Below are 19,706 nucleotides of genomic sequence, written 5' to 3'. Positions count from 1 at the left end.
TTAATGTACTTAACCAAAGATAGACCTTTTCATAGGATGCATTGTGTACATGAATAATTAAGATTATAATAATCTTCATAAAGATCCAAGAGGGAAAAGTAAAAGGAAGGAGTGAAAGGGAAGAAAGATTGGGATGATGACAGATATTAAGAAATGAAAATGCTCAAGACCAAGAAAAATGGAGGTTGTTAAATGTAACACTGTTAAAAGAGAGATTCACCGTAGAATAAGAAATTAAGGTATAACATTAACATTTAAACCAAGAATACTACAAATCGTCATGGATTTTAAATGTATAATTTATTCAAATTAATAATTTGAGGGTAATTTGAAAGAATCTCACCATTATTTCCAAAAATGTATTGTGTTTTGTGGTTAAATGATCTATGAAGGCTTGATTCCATGTTTAAAAATATGACTAATTTTTGCATCCTCAAAAGGGAGTCTTATTTTGAAATTGAATTAATTTCAACTTGATCTTTATTACAATAAAAATAGAGATGTATTAAACAAAATAGAGATTGTGTTTACGCCGTTTAGCGTAAAGTTTCCGTTATTTTCAATGAATTCCAAGCTAGGGTGGGTCCCGTTGTTTTGTTACAGGAATGTTAAATTTCACTTTGTTTCGTATTTTTGGGCTTGTCATTTGTACCTGTTTTATTATTTGTTCTCGTGTTCGACCCTTCCTCCGTCATCCTTAGTGACCGCGTCCATTCTTCTTATCGAATTATTTTTGACTACCCTTTTCATACACCCGTTATTTCTTCGTTCCCAAACTACTACATGCACACATCTCTCGTCTTTTACACACACTCTCTCCTGTCCACTACCTGGATCTGGTTTCCCCCTTTTTTCTTTCACGCCATCTTTTCGGCAGAGTAGATCCAACTTTTCACCAGTGCAGTCGCCTATGGCCATACTCTCCTGCAAACTTTGTGATAATATTCTCATTCAAGCAGAATCTCAAAACTCGTCACTACACATCTGAGATTCTACGCATCATTCTACCACTAAACCACATCACACCTCTGTATTCCTGATACACCAGTGCGGACTACGCCCAGGATTACTGTATGTATTCATGTATCTGCATTCACGAGTTCATCTCTGGATATTTTTTGTGTGCTACAGGCAAGTTCAATTTTCATTATTACGTTAAACAGTGATTTTATCATTAAAATTTGTGGAACATTCAGTTCATCATACCTTATGGCTTACGATTTCAAGTTTAGTTAAAAGAAAACCATTTATTCACTTAATTGCATTCATGATAGGTGGCTTACCTATTTTACATGTTTAATTATTACGATTTGTTATTGTAATTAACTCTTAATTTATTTCTGCAACTTGTTGATCGCCGAGATTAGTTCTTTGCTACTTATGCACTGTATTCATCATACTTCTCGCAAATTAACCTAAAGCAAATTACTCCTGATGTGCTGGTATGTTTTAGGACTTTGTGATTTTTGTATTCTCAAGAATTCTCATCTATCAAAATAAACTCCATTTGTATTATTAATTATTTTAATGTGATTATATTGTGATTTAACGCCTTCTATACTGAAGTTATTGTAATTAATGTTTCCTAACCTAATGAAATCTGTTCATTGCTAATCTTCATAGTACAGTATATGTTAGTAGTGCAACTGTTTTCCAGTTCCAGTTTCTATTGATGTTATGTCTTAAGTATCTAATTTGAATTTAAGGTGTTTTATGTTCTCTTATTTTCAGGCTCTGTTACATTGTGTATTTTAAAAAATGTTTATTCATGTATTTTTGTATTTAACATCATTATTCATTTGTTGATTCAGCTGCTATGCTAAGTATTATTAAGTTATGCTAATTTCATAATTTCCTGTTATGTTTTAAGATTATGATTATAACATAAGTTCATTTGTTACACTTTCAATAAAGTCCAATTTCTTTTGGCAAATACTAGCTGTGTGTTTTTTGTTAACTTTACCCAACAGATTGTATATTAAAAATCTTAATAAAAAGTCTCTCTTATTATTGTAATTGGAACTAATGGAGTTTTATTTATCTATTTATTTATTTTTTATTCAAAATTATTTACATTGTATAGTGAGTGTAGTATTTTGAAGATGTTTAATCAATAGATATTTGGGATAAAGGCTTATTAAATCTGCACTTACAAAAAATATAAATTTAATGTATTGAGGTAATTCTATTAAAAAATTCTGTTAATTTACTTGTTGTTTATGAACTCAAACTAGTATTACCAGAATTTGCTAATGGATTAATAACACTGATAGACAAAAAAATTTTTAATGTTCCTCTAAGTATGACACCATTTCTTGAATTGTTTTTTTTTATGTGTACATTACAGATCTGTAAATACAGTTGTTCTATCACTTTTAGTTTTAAGTAAATTACGCTTCAAAAAAAAATTAAGGGAAAATATAGTTAAAATCTGTAAAATTTATTATTTGCATGGCCATACCTGTGTTAGAGTGATTTCGCTGATGCTTTTTTTTTTTTAAATAACCTCAGGCACATCCCAAATTAATGTCCAACAGTAATCGGCTGGCATTCCATTTCCCTTTATAGCAGCTTTCCATCACTGAAATGTCTTGGTGGAAACGTTCACCATGTTCGTCATTTACATCTCTGAGTTTGTCCGGGGAAAAATCCAGATGTGAGGGAAGAAATGTATTTTCAAAGACATATTACACATAGCTCTGTATGAAGTAAGACGTTGATTAACAATATTGTGGTAATTGTCAGATTTTTGTTTGCTGAGAAAATTTTTGCAAACTTCTTTAAAGGAAGCCCAAGCTGCACTTTTTACATTATTTAACATGAGTTAAATACATCATCTTTGACCGACTCTCTTATTTGAGAAATATTCCTTCTTTAATTTTTCCTTTAGTTACATTCAGAAATTTCTGCCTGATGTACAAAAATGCGGGTCTATCCTTCTTCATTGTTTTTACAGAATGTTTCATTAGTCCTAGCTTGATATGGAGAGAGGGTAAAAATATTTGTTTGGGTTCAATTAAGGGCTCATTAATAATATTTTTGCCATTTGGTGAAGTTGTTTTGTTTCTTCCACTCTTTGGTAATATAATGTTTATCTCTAGCTTGGCTGTCCCATTCACAAAAAAAACACATGTACTTAGTATAGCCTAACTGTATGTCTAAAAAAAATAGCTATAACTTTCAAATCACATATGTTCCAGCTGTTTTTATAATTTATTTTTTCAAGATTGTCTTTCATCACATCGTAGTATGTCTCTTTCAAATGAATACCATAAGAGATTGGTATCGAAGGATATTTGTTACCGTTGTGTAGTAGAACCACTTCTAAACTATACTTGGACGAATCTATAAAAAGGCACCAGTCCTCAGGTTTATAAACTTGTCCTAAGTGCAACATAAGCTCATCAATATTTGTGGAATAAACCAAAATATTTTCATCTATAAAGTACTGAGAAAGTTCTTTTTGTAGGCTTTGAAAGCCCAAAAGTTTTGTATATTTTTGAAGTAAATTCCAACCTTGCAGTCTTGATCCTAACAGTTGAGCTTGATTTTTTGATAAATTTAAATCCCTAACCAAGTCATTTAATTCACCTTGTGATATAAGATGTGGTTTATTAGAAGATAATGATAATTCAAAATCAAAATCATTGTTGTCTTCTTCAGTACTGCCTGATTCTTCATCGCTGCTTTCAAAACATAAATTCACAGGTGGCTCAGGAACTGGAATAATTTCACTGTGAGGTACAGGCCTGATTGCAGATTGCAGTGAAGGATATTTTACAGTATGTTTAGATTTTTTTTAGAAATTCCAGACATATTAAACAAAAGTAACAGTCGGTTACATGATTATTTGGTTCATGCCAAACCATAGTACACCAAATGGCAAAGCCTTCCATGTACTTTTCAGCCATCCTCTTAAATATATAGAACAATAATTTACAGTGTATACTATATGAGGAGCCCACATCTTATCCTGATCACCAATTTTACAATGAAAGTACAAATGATATGCTTTTTTAATTAAAGGTGTAATGTTTTTTCTATTTGATTTTATGGTAAATTCACCACATACATAACAAAAGGCATCAACATCATTTACACAATTTCAAGGCATTATGACACCGCACTGTTAACAAACTTGGATAACAATAAGACTAAACAAAATTAATGTGTTTTTAGCTACATGTTTTGACCTGCACAGACATGATTAATATTGTTCATGAAGGCTTGCTTTTCATTATTAGATACAATGTCATAATATGTGACTATGATATGATTTAATTCTTTGTCTAGTATTATTGTTATTTATAGCTTAAAAATTATGTTAGCAATAAAAATTAAGTTAAGCAATAAAAAATGACTTAACAAAATATAATATAGGAACTTAAAATGCTAACTATATGTTGAAAAATGAAAAAATCCTTTAATTAAAATTTAAAAATTTTTTAATTTTGCAAAAATAGTGGGTTATAGAAAGATTCTGAGTTCATATTCGTTTTCAGCATCAAAAAACAATAGGGGGATTTGTGAATTTTTCTAGTTTTATTTTGTTAGCTGTACTATTATTATAATTTTAAATTTTCTTTCAGAATACCTTGTCACTGCTTTCTAGACAAATCATTCAGCAGTTTTTGGATGAGCTTGTTTGGCGAGAAAGATGGGGTTACATTCCTTCAAGAGCTTTTGATTCATTGATTGCACATATTGCTGACCAAACAAAGATAGATTCAGGTATTAAATTTACTTGTTCTAAAATGAAATGAAGAGTGACTAAAAACCAATATTATGTCTTCAAAAATAATTTCTTGAACTAACTGCATAGCAAAGCATGTTAACATCAAATGAAGTCCTTGGTGTGTTTGGTAATGTCATATAAGATAGTTTAACGTGTGCAAGTTTGAAAATTAGAATATGCTTGTTTAACTTATAGGACCATTTATTTGTTCAGTCTAGCTTACTAGCTTGGGAGGAACAATGTATTACCCTTTATTAGCATAGTAGTAAAAATATAATAAACATCAATCATAATTCACTTACTGGATGAAGAATTAACATAAGACTATTAACATCCACCAACATAAGACTATTAACATGTGTATGCATGTGAATTTATGTGAAAACTAATAGAAAATATACTATCTGTTATCAGTTGACATGTCATCTTATAAATATAATAATTTTAAATGATACCGTGGTTTTTTAGATAATTTAAAAAACTCAATTTGAGTAATTTGGATAGGACAAAGGTTTGACAAGATGTTTTCATTTGAAAATATAAAGAAAAATAAATTAAAAGTGAAGGCACTGACTGACCTATATATAATATTGACCTATAAAAGCTTAATTGAAATTGTATATAAAAGTGGATAAATACAGCCTAACAGACCATGACATCGAAAATAATTACAGAAATAAATAAAAGCAAAGCTCAGAAAAAACCAAACACTACAACAGCTTTCTTTGAAGAAAACTCGTGATCAATTTATTTCAGGAAAGGATGAAGTATAACTCGCAGTACTGAGTAGGTCCATAACAAAAATTACAATGATTTTATATATATATATTTAGGTTAAACTTTTTGTAGTCTCTTCTTTACTTCTGTACGTAAATATCTGTATATACAATATAATTAATATTTTTTCAACCTCCACAAAGCACAGAATTAGAGAAACACTCTTACCTTTAATATTTTTCCTTTATCAATGCTTTCAAGCCTAAGCCCATCCTCAGCGATATCTTATATAAATTCTTACACTGTTTACAATTTACATAATAACTATTAGCTTTTACATTTTGTAAAAATTGTTTGTTTAAAATAAAGTAAATTTAAAAAACTTTAAAAGCATTTAAAATAAATTTAGAACAAATGTTTGTTCAGTCAAGAATTAAAAGTATTACAATAACTATTAATTTATCATATCTTATCTTTGTATACCAACTTAAATAATTTTAATAAGAATATCCCCTTCAAATTTTGTTTGCAGATTTGTAAGGCTGAATTTTATACATATATATGGTAAACTGAATAGATCATTTAAAGATAGATTTAATGAACATTTTAGATCATTTAAAAATAGAAAGATGGGTTTCTCAATTAATAATAAATATAATACACACATACATATATATATATATATATACAAACGCGCGCACACTCACACACACACACAATTTTTCAACTATTTCCAAATTATCTTCTTAACTATTTATATTATGATTTTTATTTATCAAATGGTCAGCAGCATTTGAGAAACCCATCTTTCTATTTTTAAGTGATCTAAAATGTTCATTTAATCTATCTTTAAATGATGTATTCGTTTTACCAATATATATCTTTTTGCAATTGTCACATTTAATTTCTATAAATACCAGAAGAATTATATTTATTTGTTACTTTTTCATTATTATAAAATTTAAAATGTTTTATTATATGATTATCAGGTTTATATGTTTTATCATTATACGCATTAATTAAGTTTTCTATAATTTTATTTGTATAAGAGTATTTTACTTAAAGATTTTCGCTATTTTTATTATCATTTATGGGTAATAATCTAGTAATTAATATTTGTATTATTGAAAAATTGTGAATTATAGTTTTACATATATTATCAATAAATGACGTTGATATTCATTCTTTACTGTTATATTCTTTATATTATTTATTTTGTTATACAATTCCTGTTTATCATTTATGTATTTTATTGCTCTGTTTATTGTGTTCTTAAAAATATTAACCTTTTGGGTCCAAGGATGATTAGAATTCCTTTTTATAATAATTTCATTTGTGGTAGGCTTTTTTTTTATATATTCCACTTATTATTTGTTTTTATTTTAATATTTACATCTAAATAATTTATTTTTCTGTTATGTTCCATTTCATATGTAAATTTTAAAGTTTTATGATACAAATTTAATTTATTTAAAACTACTTTTTCATTATTTATAACTGGTTCGTATATAACTAAAATATCATCTATATATCTGAGCAACAATAAAATTTTATGTACGTGATTTATGCCATATACTATTCTACTTTCCAATTCCTGCAGATAAATTTCTGACATTATAGCACATAAGGGAATTCCCAAGGGTAAAACATTTTCTTGTGTATAACAGGTTCTATTAAATTCAAAATAATTCTGCTTACATATATTTCTGATTATTGTTATAATATTATTTATAAATTTTTGGTCTTCACCTGCTTTTATTAATTTATTTTCTATTATTGAGATTGTATAATCAATGGGTATATTTGAGTACATATTAGTTATATGAAAGCTAATCACTTTAGTTTCATTATTAATCATTTTTAACTCATTTAATTAATTCATACCTGTTTTTTTATATTATATCTATATTCTAAATTTATCTTTGATCTAATTACTTCAATAATTTTAGTAATTTTATAACTTGGGGCTATTTTAAAATTAATTAATGGTCTCATAGGTATAACTTCCTTATGTAATTTTGGGAGACCTGTCAGTTTTGGCGCATAAGGTATATATGGATATATGGATATAACCTGCTATGATATTTTAATTTATTATTATAATTAAATATTTCCTTGTATTTAACTATGAGATCTTTTGTAATTTTTAAAAATTTATTGGTTAGGTCATTAATTTTTTTAAAACCATTTTCATTTATGTATTTATTGTATTAATTCGTTGTATTTATCAATTGAAATAATAGCAGGAGTTTTTGTTAATAATAAAAAAAATTATGATTTATGATTTGTCTGAAGTAGTGTGCACTGCTTAAAGCAATAATAACAATGAAATACTGAAACATTGGTAGAGGAAGTCATTTAAAATGAATTTACCATTTATTTTTCAGATTATATTTTCATTACTGAAGTATGTACTTTGTACTGAATTGATTTTTTTATTATCTTACGTGTATGTTGGCCAATTTCAGTTATATACAAGGGCTGTTTCTTTTTCAACCTTTGATATGCTGTAAAAAAAAAAGTATTGACGTAAAATCATTTTATTACTAAACGTTGAGAAGCATCTAACTTATTTTTCTACATAACCAAAACGACTGCGGCATTTGTCGCATTGTAACACCAGCTTTCCAATGCCCTCTTCAAAGATGTTTGTTGCCAGTGAGGTAAGATACATCTTGACACCCTCCTGAAGTTCTTTGTTGGTGGCGAAGTGTTGTTCGCCCAACCATGTCTTCAATTCTTAAAAGAGGTGAAAATCCCTAGGTCCCAGGTCTGGACTATATGGTGGATGGTTGAAAAATTCCCACTTGAATTGTTTGAGAAGGTCTTGCTTTATGTTGGCACAGTGCGGTCATACATTCCCGTGGCTCAGAACCACGCCGGATGAGAGCATGTCTTCATTTGTTCTGAATCGCTGTATGGAGGTGACGTAAAGAATCACAGAAAAACTTCCTTTGTTATTGTTGCCCTTTGCTTCATAAAGTCCACCAAAAAGACATCTTTATGGTTCCAAAAAACTATAGCCATTGTTTTCCTGTTAATTCTTTTGGTTTGTTTGGAGAAGTGTGCATCCACTGTTTAGACTGTTCTTTGGTTTCTGGATTGTCATACTGTATCCAAGTCTCACCACCAGTAATGATAGGCTTTAAAAACTCTTCCCTCTCATTATCATAACACGTGAGAAACATTTTTCTCAAATGGGTCAAAAACACTTTTGGGACCCAATGCACACACAGTTTCTGGTATCCTAGGTCTTTAGTCACAATTGTATACAGAGAAGATCTTAAAATTTCTGGGATTTCTGCAGAAGTTCCCTTATCGTAAACCTCCATTTGTTGCGAACAAAGTCATCAACAAGCTCAACCAGGCATATATTAGTGACAGACTTGCGTCCTTGCCCACCTTCGTCATGGACGTCTCTTCGCCCTTCTTTAAATTTCCTACACCATTCCCATTTACTGCTATCACTTATAAAGTTTTCACCATACACTAGACTCATTCTGCAATGGATTTCAGCAGTGCTACTTCCTTCAGCTTGCAGAAAATGTATCCCACTTTACAACTCACACTTGGCGGGAGGATTGATCGTAGCAATCATGTTCAGTTACCTGTATGTAGTGCGGCTCAAACTGATGTAATGGAGCCCGCAATGACAGAGATTGTGGTGGAGGATGGTGCAGTTGCGCGATGTGCAGACCTGGCTTCCGCCTATCTCTTGTTTATTTAGATGTACGATCAGAGGTTTAAAAAACAAGTGCCCTTGTAAATATATAACTAATGAAAATTTTACAATTTTAGCACAGTTATGGTATCTAAAATACATACATAGATAAGTAGCATGGTTTTGCACATTTGTTTTTGTACAGCATTAAATCTGTGAAAGAACAGTACATTATACAATGAACCTATAATGGTAGCTATTAATGCACGAGTGCAAAGTAAGTTGCAACATGGATCTTGGCAGGGGTAAACTTCATAAAAGTGGCCATTATGGAGAGTTGCATACTGTACTTTTTGTACAGCTGAAATAATATTGGGATGATTGATTTAGATCAATGATAGAATACATTGTTTATGGAATATTTTTAAAAATTTTTTTCAAAAAATACATTAAACAATAACAATATATTTCTGTGTCAATAGTTATTAGTCTTAAGTTCTGCCTTTTCTTTAACATTGATCAGTGGTTAAAGATGTTTCTTCCTCAGAATCTGACATAATTAAAAAAAGAATAAACAGTGTAGTATAGAAACTTAGTTTCCTATTGGTGTACTTTCAAATTAACTTCTGCTTGCTAAATATTGAATCTGATTAAAATGAAAGTAAACAAAAAGCTAATACATTAAACAATACCCACTTCTAAATGGTTAGTGGTTGAAAAGAGTAGGCTTTTGATTGGTAGAACACCTGTATCATAATGAAAATCTGTTTATAAATCATCCTCATTAAGATACAGGTACCAGCTGCATAATTCAAACATTATAATACATTTAATCAGAGTTTTAAAATGTTATAAGTTCATTATTTTATTTTCATGTTTTCTAAGGGAATACACTGATGCTGTCCTTGTCACTCATTTCATCTGATCCGTTTAAGATCTGGAAGTATTTTACTTGGAAAAACTACTGTACAAGAGATAAACCAGAGGTAAGTTTAAAAAAAAATATTTTTTTATTTCTTCCGTTTCATGAACTGCTTAAACCGACTAATTAAATGAGATGTTCACATACATGTACTGCTAGTATCAGTATCAAGTATCAAGAGCAGCTGTTAAGTAATGTAGTTGCATGTAATGGGGAAAAACACTGCACATCGTGAATTATATTGCCATCTTGTAATTTCATTCCCCCATTATAAATATCCAAGTCTTGTGGAATTCCATTCTTTTTCAATTCACTTTTTCTTGTCATTAGCAATTGCCGTAGCTACTCATGTGCTCCTTATGTTGTCAGTGTCACCACGTTTAAAAAAACGTGATGACTTCCTTTGCACTATTGTGGTAAGAGATGAAACTTACATGTGTCATTATGACTCAGAAGAAGAAATACCAGCACAATTCGATTTGTCGCAATCCAAGAAATTCAGAATGCAATTCTTTGCGAATAACTTCTCTTAAGAGTGTTCTGGGATGCCAGTCACTTGTTCACTACAGAGTATCTAGCTGGGACAACTGTGAATATTGTAAAATACATAGAGATATTAAACACTTCAATTTTAATATGTGTCATGTTCAAAAATTTACTGAGTCTATAATCTTGCAACACAATAATATAATGCTTGGCCACACACATCATGTGGTACTGCTGAGAATACTGTAAAATCAAAATTCAAACCTTTCCACATCCTTCTTAATCATTGGATTAGGTGCCCCACAATTTTCATTTTTTCCTTAAGTCCCTACAATAAAATGGGACTTAAGGATCCAAATTAATTTCAACACAGTGTTGAGATGAAGGACCCAGTGAGTTCACAGATCAAGGAAAAACCATTGATGAGATGGGAAAACTGGTACTTGTAAAGTTGTAAATAGTGACTACTTTGAAAATTAAAGGTAAGCTCTTGAAGCCAATAAACTGTGGATTCATGCTTTTTTTTGTTTCATTCAAATATCTCTTTCATTTGCAAGTTATTAGGGACTGTTCATTGCTTTTCAGCCACCCATCTTCTCTTAATAATAGCTCTTACTTGATTTCCTTTGCCAAGACTTCCTTGATTTTTAAATCTTATCACTGGAATTTTTTTTAAATTCTAATTGTTGTGTTATTCTTTTCTTTTAATTTTATCCCCATTTTTTCTTAGAACATTTTTATTTTTTGATTTCTTGTAATTTTTCTACTTCTCTTTAGATTTGTACTTTTCAGCACTCTTCCAGGTTGTCTCTACATTTTAAGTTAATCTTTTTCTAATTTCAAAAAAAAATTATACAGATTGTTGTTGTTAACCTGTATTTTAAGTAATCCGATTTCGTCTCTGATAAGTATATCAGAAAACCTTTGTGTTATTTATAGAATAGCTCACCTGACATTATAAATTAAAACAGTCTGTGAAAATAGACGTAATGTTTCCTCCCACAGTGTATTTTTAATGATATAGATGAAGCATGAGCATTTCAAAAGGAGATTTAGTTAAACTGTGAGCTAAAGAATACAAAATTAAACTTGTGAAAATTCTAGTTTAATAATATTTAAAACTGATATTTAAAAAACTCAAGAACCTTGAGTATGTGTAGAAAAATTAAGGAATATTGGTTTAATTGGTATCTTATATGTTATTGATAATAATAAATGGTCAGTTAGTTTTAACTGATATAATAAAGATCTTCATCGGATGATGAAGATCTAGTTTAATAAACTGTCTAGTTTATTAAACACCACTATAAAAAAGAATTTCTTTTTTGATGTGTGATATATGATTTAGATTTTTTGTTATATTATCTTTGCAAAATTTATTTTTCTTTTATACAGTTTATATAACTTTCAGTTATTTTGAATATCTTATGGCTAAACTATACTTTCATCTGAATTTAATACAGAACACTATTTCATGCAACTAATTCTTGTAACATCACACAGCCTGCAGCCCACTGTGCTGTCCATACACCTCACAGGACATACTAATAATGTTAATTTGAAAATAAATTATCTAAATCCAAATCGATTTTAAATTAATTTTTCAGTGATTTGTGTTATGTATGTCTTCTTTAAGCAATTTATCCTAAACATTAATGGTAATTTTGTTTACTGTAGTCAAATATTATTTTCACTAATTTCTGGGTCTATTGATGGGTAGAATTCTCATTAATGTTTAAAAAAATTATAGTTAAAATCTGTTAAAGATTTTTTCCATTTAATTTTTACTATAGTGCAGTTTTTGATAGAATATAACCTAAGTAAAATATGAAGATAAAAATATTTTTCATGTTAATTTTGCTGATATATTTGAAAAACTGATTTTAAAGAGTAATAATTATACCTTCTTTAAATTTTTACAAAATATTAAAGATAAAAATTTTTGAATATTTATTGTCCTTCAGTTTTTCTGTTCTAACATTTTTCTAAATACTCCTTGCTATGTAGTTTGTAGTAGGACGAGTTTTAAGATGGAGACCGCAATTTTTTAGTGTAAATTGTTTTTAATCACGTCGTGTTATTTTAGAATGAGTTACCAAAGAATACTGTTCCGGTATCATCTGGATCTGGTTCAAACACTACATCAAAAAGAACGCAGCGTAAACGTAATGCATCACCAACACCTACTACCAGTTGTACTTCAGTGGTTATCCAGTCACCATCAACTGTTTTAACACCTGTAACAACACAGCCATCAACATCTACATCAATAATTACCAGTCCAGAAGAGCGGATACCTCTTGAAACATACTATTATGGAACTCTTCCTGGAAACAAAAGCCTGCTAGAGGGTATAAAGAAATGTAAAATACAAGTTAAAGTAAGTGTAATAAGTAATTTATATGTTTGTGCGTCTGTGTCTGTGTGAATGTATGGATGTCCTAAATAACAGCCTTTCTACAGCAGTGTATAGTTTTTACTATAATATTTTATTATTATCTGATATTTTAATTATTTTATTCTCTGTTTGTATTTCTGCAGTTAAGGAAAAAGCTTCTTTGATTGTATTTTTGATAATAATGTCCCATCTTACAGGTGATCTATTAAAAATTCTATTTAAAAGATAATACCCTGTTTATTATGGTCAAATTAATTATTTTATTAAAAAATTATTATATATTGCTTGTTCAGAGTATAATTATGTAATGTTTCTAAAAGAAACGAAATAAAAGTTCAAAAAGTCTATTTCTTTTTACAAGTAATTTCCTGTTTTGTAATGAATAAGTGTTATAATAGAAAAAGATAATGTCTATTAAAGTCTACATAATCTGTTGTTTGAAAAGGCAAACAACAATCCAACCAAAAAAAAATTCTGAATTTTTTTTTATTATTTAGACATTGTTAACCAAACAGATTGTGTTCTTTCAGTGTCAGCTGAAATATTTTTTTCTGGTCTTTTTTAGCTGCTACTTATACTCTAAAATAGAGTGACAGTGCAGTCATTAACCTGATAGATCTGTTTTTTGTAGACCCTTCAAAATTCTTACAAAATTTAGTGATATACTTTATGCTGAATACATGTTGTTGGCCCCTTTATAAGTATTGATTTGTATGGTTTTTATTCTAGCAGTTTTTGTTTACAGTTGTAAATTTCTAGTATCACAAGGCAATGATATGCTCATCAACCAAGGAGAAACTTGTGCCTTCTCCACCTGTGCTTTTTCACAAATTTCAGTTAAATAATTACATTAGGTAAAATATAGTAATTTTCCTATCTGTGAAGAAAAATTCTTTCCTTTTGCAGGTTTTTCGTATTAGGATTTTGGGAAATCCTTTAAAACTATTACTTCCATGGTTTGCAAATTAAAATTTTGAGTGCAATGTAACAGAGTAAGAATTACTCATGGTTGGAAGACTATATTTATAATCTATATGTTGCTGCTTTGAATCTGGCTTCTGGTGTGCACCAAATTCAAAACATTTTTATAAATATACTTGATATTTTTTTTAAATTATGAATGAATAAGGGCTGAATTCAGACTGTGAGATTGAAATAATGTTGAAACTAGAAACTAGCCTGAAAATATAACCACATTTGTTGATATTGAACTGTTTAGGCTGCCTATCTTAAATTTTTTTCAGAATTTTTATTTTTTTTTAAATATCACATTTTTTCAAACTTTAAAAAATTAGTGGTCTGGTAGGATTTTAATACTTCTAAGGATATAATTTCGTAAGTGTTTTAAAATACCACTCTTAATTCCTTTATTATGTAATAAAACTTCTTATTTTACAGCATAAGCATGAATGCCAATGTTCTGTTAGTAAAGTAATAAATGTTTTCTTCATTTGGTTCAGTATGCCTATCTAAGTACTGAGATAAAGACTAGGAGGTTATAGGTTTCTCTTTTCTTTAATTGCCTCTTTTTTTATAGCTGAATTTATCTTATGCTCATTTTTTTAAATAATGTTTTGTACTCTTGCTATAGATTGATTTTATGGTTTTTTTTTTTTTAGTGCTGTACTTGTGGTCTTAGGATATATACAAACATTCATTTGTTAAAGCATCTTTTAGTTCTTGGATGTAGTACTTCCAACAGTTGTAAACGTGAAGATGTTTTAACACCGCACTGTCGATACTGTGTTATAGACTTTCCATCAGAGCCATTGCATCAGCATCATGTAAAAGAAGTAAGTAATTGTTTTATATTTATTATACTTTTCTTGTGGTGAATTTAATTGGTATAAATAACTTTAGAGTCACCAAGAGTTTAGTTTTCATCAATGAACTTAATTATCTCAAAATTCACTTATTAGTTTGTAATTATTCAAAAGAGTATATAGTAGATATTCTCTTTTATATTTTCTGTTTGCATATGTACATTTTTTAGCAGCCAAACTGAAATCCAGTACATTATGATTTAATATAAGATATATTTTCATTGCTAACAAACTTCCATGTACTTTTTGTTCACCTACATATTTATAGTTAATTTGTATGTACATCTCTGTTTATATGATTTATTTTTACTTCGTTTTGTTGTTTGTGACTTATCTGTAGTACAAGATATTCTAGTAATTTCTAGTATAAATTATAAAACCGTTGATTCTTAGGTTTGAACGATTTTTAGCTTGAAAAAGATATTTCTTTTATTATAATTTAAGATAATTTTTACAATTAAATATGGATACAAATGATTTATATTCAATAACAACATTTTAACTTTCTTATATCTTCAGTCCATATAGCTTGAGGAACCACAAAGTAATATTATTCTATTTCACCAGCAATTTAAGATGTCTTACTTTTAAAATGTTTTATGTATATATATATACACACACACATACTGTATGTATACTTCTTATTTATTTTAAGAAAAAATCTTTTCAACTTTGTTCTTGATTTCAATGTTTTTGAGACAGAATAATCTAAGTTTTTTATGAAGACATAAACTATTTTTTTTTTTTTTTTTTTACAATTTTGTCTAATATTTTTAAGTATTCAGCAGATATTGCTTTATTGGGGCCATACCAGTTTGGCCCAATGAAGCAGTTGGCCTTGTAAACTAAAACTTACAAAAAGTAAACAAACACTCAAAATCAAAAAATCAACAGGGATTGTGTCATAGTGATGACCGTAAACCTTTAGAATGTAGAATATGTCATGTTTGGTGTAGAGTTGCTAATGTGCTGTGAAAGAAAGTGAAACGATGTCAAATCTAGTTCTGAAAAGTACAAAATGTTATTTTCAATATCATCACACAAGTTGGTTCAAGCAAGACTTTATTTACTATGGATCTATTGTATGAGAAGTAGATATAAGACAAATAGATCGATGCTCTGATGTTCAGCATTGGTCATTTTATATGTTTTGGATTTGCTATGGTCTTTTTTACTCTCTTGTAGGCATTTGCAATATACTTCTGAACACTTTTAACGCCAATATACTGCGACATTTCCTCTAAACTGATAAATTTTACTACTTTAATTACAATTATTTAGACCTTTTAACAATATTATCGTTTATAGTATTTTACATAGGTAGTATTCGATGAGACAATTTCAGCAACACGTCACATTCAACATTCTATCACACCAAAGTCCAGAGATTACTAATCTTATTGCAAGTGGCGCAGAACAAGACTACTTTTCCTGATGCAATAGTGTGGTCATGTTGTGCAATTCATAACCTTTGTTACTTCATTTGTCAAATGGTATATCGTATAACTTTGGATTTTTTGTTGTTTTGAAGATGTAGCAATCTCAGATGTTACATGAAAATATAACACTTGATTTTCTGATTGGGGGGCCTACTGCCGACCTGAAAGGTAAGATGTATTCTACGTCAAAAACAAACGTAACCTATATGCTTTAAATCTGTAATTATAAAAGTCTTCTAAATATTATCATTGTTTTATTTTAACAATAATAATGGTAGCCAACTTTGTTATTAATGATGGTATGTGCAATAGCAGTAAAATAAATAAGAATTCAGTTTATGTAATTGTAGCTTGATAAAATTGCATTATTAAATTAACCCTAGTAAAAAGAAAATTAATCATAAAAACAAATTCATTTATTTGATTAATATTTCTTGAAAAATTTATGTATTTTAGTGACTGCCAATAACTAATCTTTTCTCATTTGTTTTAAAAAAAATTGGATCAACAGTTTTCCAATAATTGGCTATTTTCCAAATAATAGGTAACTCAGTCTTAAGTTGAATAAAATAAGACCATCTTTGAGTTTTTACCAAATTGATGAAGTGAGGTAGTAAGCTTTCAGCTATTGGCAAAGATATGGCAGGACTAGTATAGTCCCAAAGCCAGTAGGCAGGGCTGTATGCCCTGCCTACTGCTTCTGTATGTATGCTACTGTATGTATGCCTACTGATTTCCTGCTCCTGTATGGAGCAGGAAATCAGACAAGCTGTGTGCAAAACATCTGTGTTTGAAGCAGCACAGTTGCTTATTCAATCTCTGTGAATTACTGATGTTTCATTTTCAGTTCCTAATGTCACATGCTGTAGAAAGTTCTAGAACAATGAACTAGTTATATGAATAGTTAATGCCCTACACTTAAAATTTTGTACATCAAAAAAGTAAATTATTTTTCATTGAAAATTCGTCTAATGAGGGAAAATTTTCTAACATAGACCTGCTTAATTTCATCATCATGGAAGGATTTGTTATTATATAGAGTATTGTTATACGAGATTGGATAGGTAGGAGGTATTAAAATTGTTGCCAGAACAGGAAAAAATATTTTTTTAAAGGAGGGGTTTGTTATAATGAGGTTGTTTGAAGGGAGGTTACTAACAGTAAATTTAATAAATATTAATGATTTTATTTTACTGTGTAAAAGTTTTTAGTGTTAAAATAACAGGATTTAAAAGAAATAATTATCACTGAAATGTATAAATATTTTTGTACATTTTAATAGATACAATACTTAAATTTTTATCTATAGGCATCTATGTATAATATTTTATAAACTTTCAGTTACTTTTATTTATGTAAAGTACTCGCTCATAAGCAAAATACTAGTAATCTAATACTTACAGGAAGAATGATTTAATTTACTCTTATTATGTTAGATGGTTATTTTTTTTCAGTTAGAAAGTTAGGAGCTTGTTGTTTTCCAAGTTATAAATGAAATTGCAGTTAAATCGATGAAATTATTATAGAAATTCACGGCATTTATTTATTTCAGTTGCTCAACTTCCGACAATTATACAAATTAGATGTTTTTAAAAGAACATATTATTTATATTTGCTTAATGATTGACTGTTTTGGATGGCAAAAGGGGGATGAATTATATGCAAGTGTTAATTAATTGATAATGCTGCTGCACTCATAAACAATTTCTGTTAATATGATGAACTGTACTTCTTTCAGCTTTCTTCTTTATGCATTTACAATCTCTTTCCTGTTGTAAATTAATTTATAAAGTTACGTTTTTATGGATCATAAAAATTTATTTAAATTCTTATTATCAAATAATTCTCATGTTTCAAATTGTAAAATCCAATTATCGCTTATCTATTTTCTGTTTATTCATTTTTATTTTTTTTAGATAAATCATAATCTACAAATTAGAGGTGGCTTATAATCTTTGAATTACCTAAATAAAATTTTCTTGTCATTTGAATGATTTTGAATTTTTTTTTGTACCTCGATTCATACATGTGTCTCTTTATGAAGCCATTCATTTAGCAAGACCTGTAGATTAATTTTGAAATGTTTTTTATTAACTATCCATGCATTAGCTTTTACACATATATGGAAATTAAAAACTTTCACCATATGGCTTGTATACCATATGGACTATAATATTCTGGCAAATTGAGTCATCTAACTATCGTAGAAGGACTTAATTGAACTATTTATTGTATTGCTGTAGAATGAATGGAATGTGGAATATTTGGCTCTGTCATATTTCTAGTTTAAATAACTATTTCTTTGCTTTTAAAAACACGATTGCTAAGAGTGCAGACTTTAAAACATGTGTTCTATATATTTTTTATGTTCTGTATCTATTTGTTTGTTGTTTTATTATTGTTGAGTCTAAATCTAAACTTCTTCCTTAGTTTTTTCACTTAAGGTTAGTTTAATCTTAGGTTATTAGAATGAAAATCCATTGTTAAAATATTTAGAGTATTTTGGCTGCAAAATTTGTGTGAATGATTGAAAAACTATTTCAGGTGTGATTGTGAGTTCAGGCTGTTTGTTGTAATAGAGAAAAATTAATAATATTCAGATTAGGCTCTAGTTGAAAAGAAAACTGGTTCTGACCATAGATTAGTAATGTATTTAGAATTTTAGTGTAAGTGTGTCAATGTTGTGAATGCTAACTGTATGATTCACTTGAATAAAAGTCATGCAGAAAACATTCCTGTCTGGGTAGTTGCATGTTAAATGGTTGATGGACTGCTGTCTTTTAGTTTTAGAACGAGCTCATGATTGCATTAATTTAATCCCTCTTAACAAATATCTCTAGAATGGTAATAGCAGCTAATGTGTAGCATTTTAAACTGAAAAGTAGATAATTTCAATAATTTTTAAATTTTGTATTTTTAAAATTCAATCTTACTTAAGAAAAGAATTGATTAAAATTACCTACCTCTGAAAACACTTTTCTTGTAATATCTATTAAGGTAAGGATTCTTGCTTTGTTATAATATTTTGCATTTTATTGCCCAGGTGGATTCATCAATTAATATTATTAAAGAAATAATTATATTTCAATAATTTGGTAAAAGATTGTTTTCAGGTACTAAAAATAATTCTGTATTATTTGTAATAATTAACATTACATTTTATAAACATTGTACAAACTGCTTTAGCAATTCACATCTAAAATATTACAAGATGATAACATTCCTATTATGTAAATTCTTTTACTTTTGGTTTAAGCTGATTGTTTATAAATGATTTTCTCTGTAGGACAAAAAATGTAATACATGTTAGTTTGATTTTTTCTTTTTTCCAGGTACATGTGAAACCAAAATTTATATGTTTAATATGCGAAGAAAAATTTAAAGATCGGACAACATTGATTCTTCATATGCATAAAATTCATAATGAATTAGAATTACCGTATGAATGTATGATTTGTCAGTTTAGATCTTCAGAAAGATCTGTTGTGATTGATCACTTCTATGAAGTAAGAATTGCCATTTGTT

The 19,706-nt window shown here is 28.7% G+C and overlaps 1 protein-coding gene across 2 annotated transcripts in view; it reads left to right on the top strand.

Moving 5' to 3' along the window:
* Positions 1-19,706, top strand: part of LOC142323218 (uncharacterized) — a 132,216-nt gene that overhangs the window by 66,395 nt on the left and 46,115 nt on the right. For both annotated transcript variants that reach the window (XM_075362572.1, XM_075362571.1), the window contains exons 13-17: positions 4,590-4,731; positions 9,999-10,099; positions 12,608-12,901; positions 14,539-14,712; positions 19,514-19,687. In XM_075362572.1, the coding sequence (XP_075218687.1) occupies positions 4,590-4,731; positions 9,999-10,099; positions 12,608-12,901; positions 14,539-14,712; positions 19,514-19,687 (885 nt within the window). The remainder of the gene's footprint in view (positions 1-4,589; positions 4,732-9,998; positions 10,100-12,607; positions 12,902-14,538; positions 14,713-19,513; positions 19,688-19,706) is intronic.

This window comes from Lycorma delicatula, chromosome 4 (genome assembly GCF_047948215.1).
Source record: "Lycorma delicatula isolate Av1 chromosome 4, ASM4794821v1, whole genome shotgun sequence".
NCBI lineage: Eukaryota > Metazoa > Arthropoda > Insecta > Hemiptera > Fulgoridae > Lycorma > Lycorma delicatula.
Note: the sequence above shows the minus strand (reverse complement) of the source record. Positions and strands in the feature narration are given on the sequence as shown.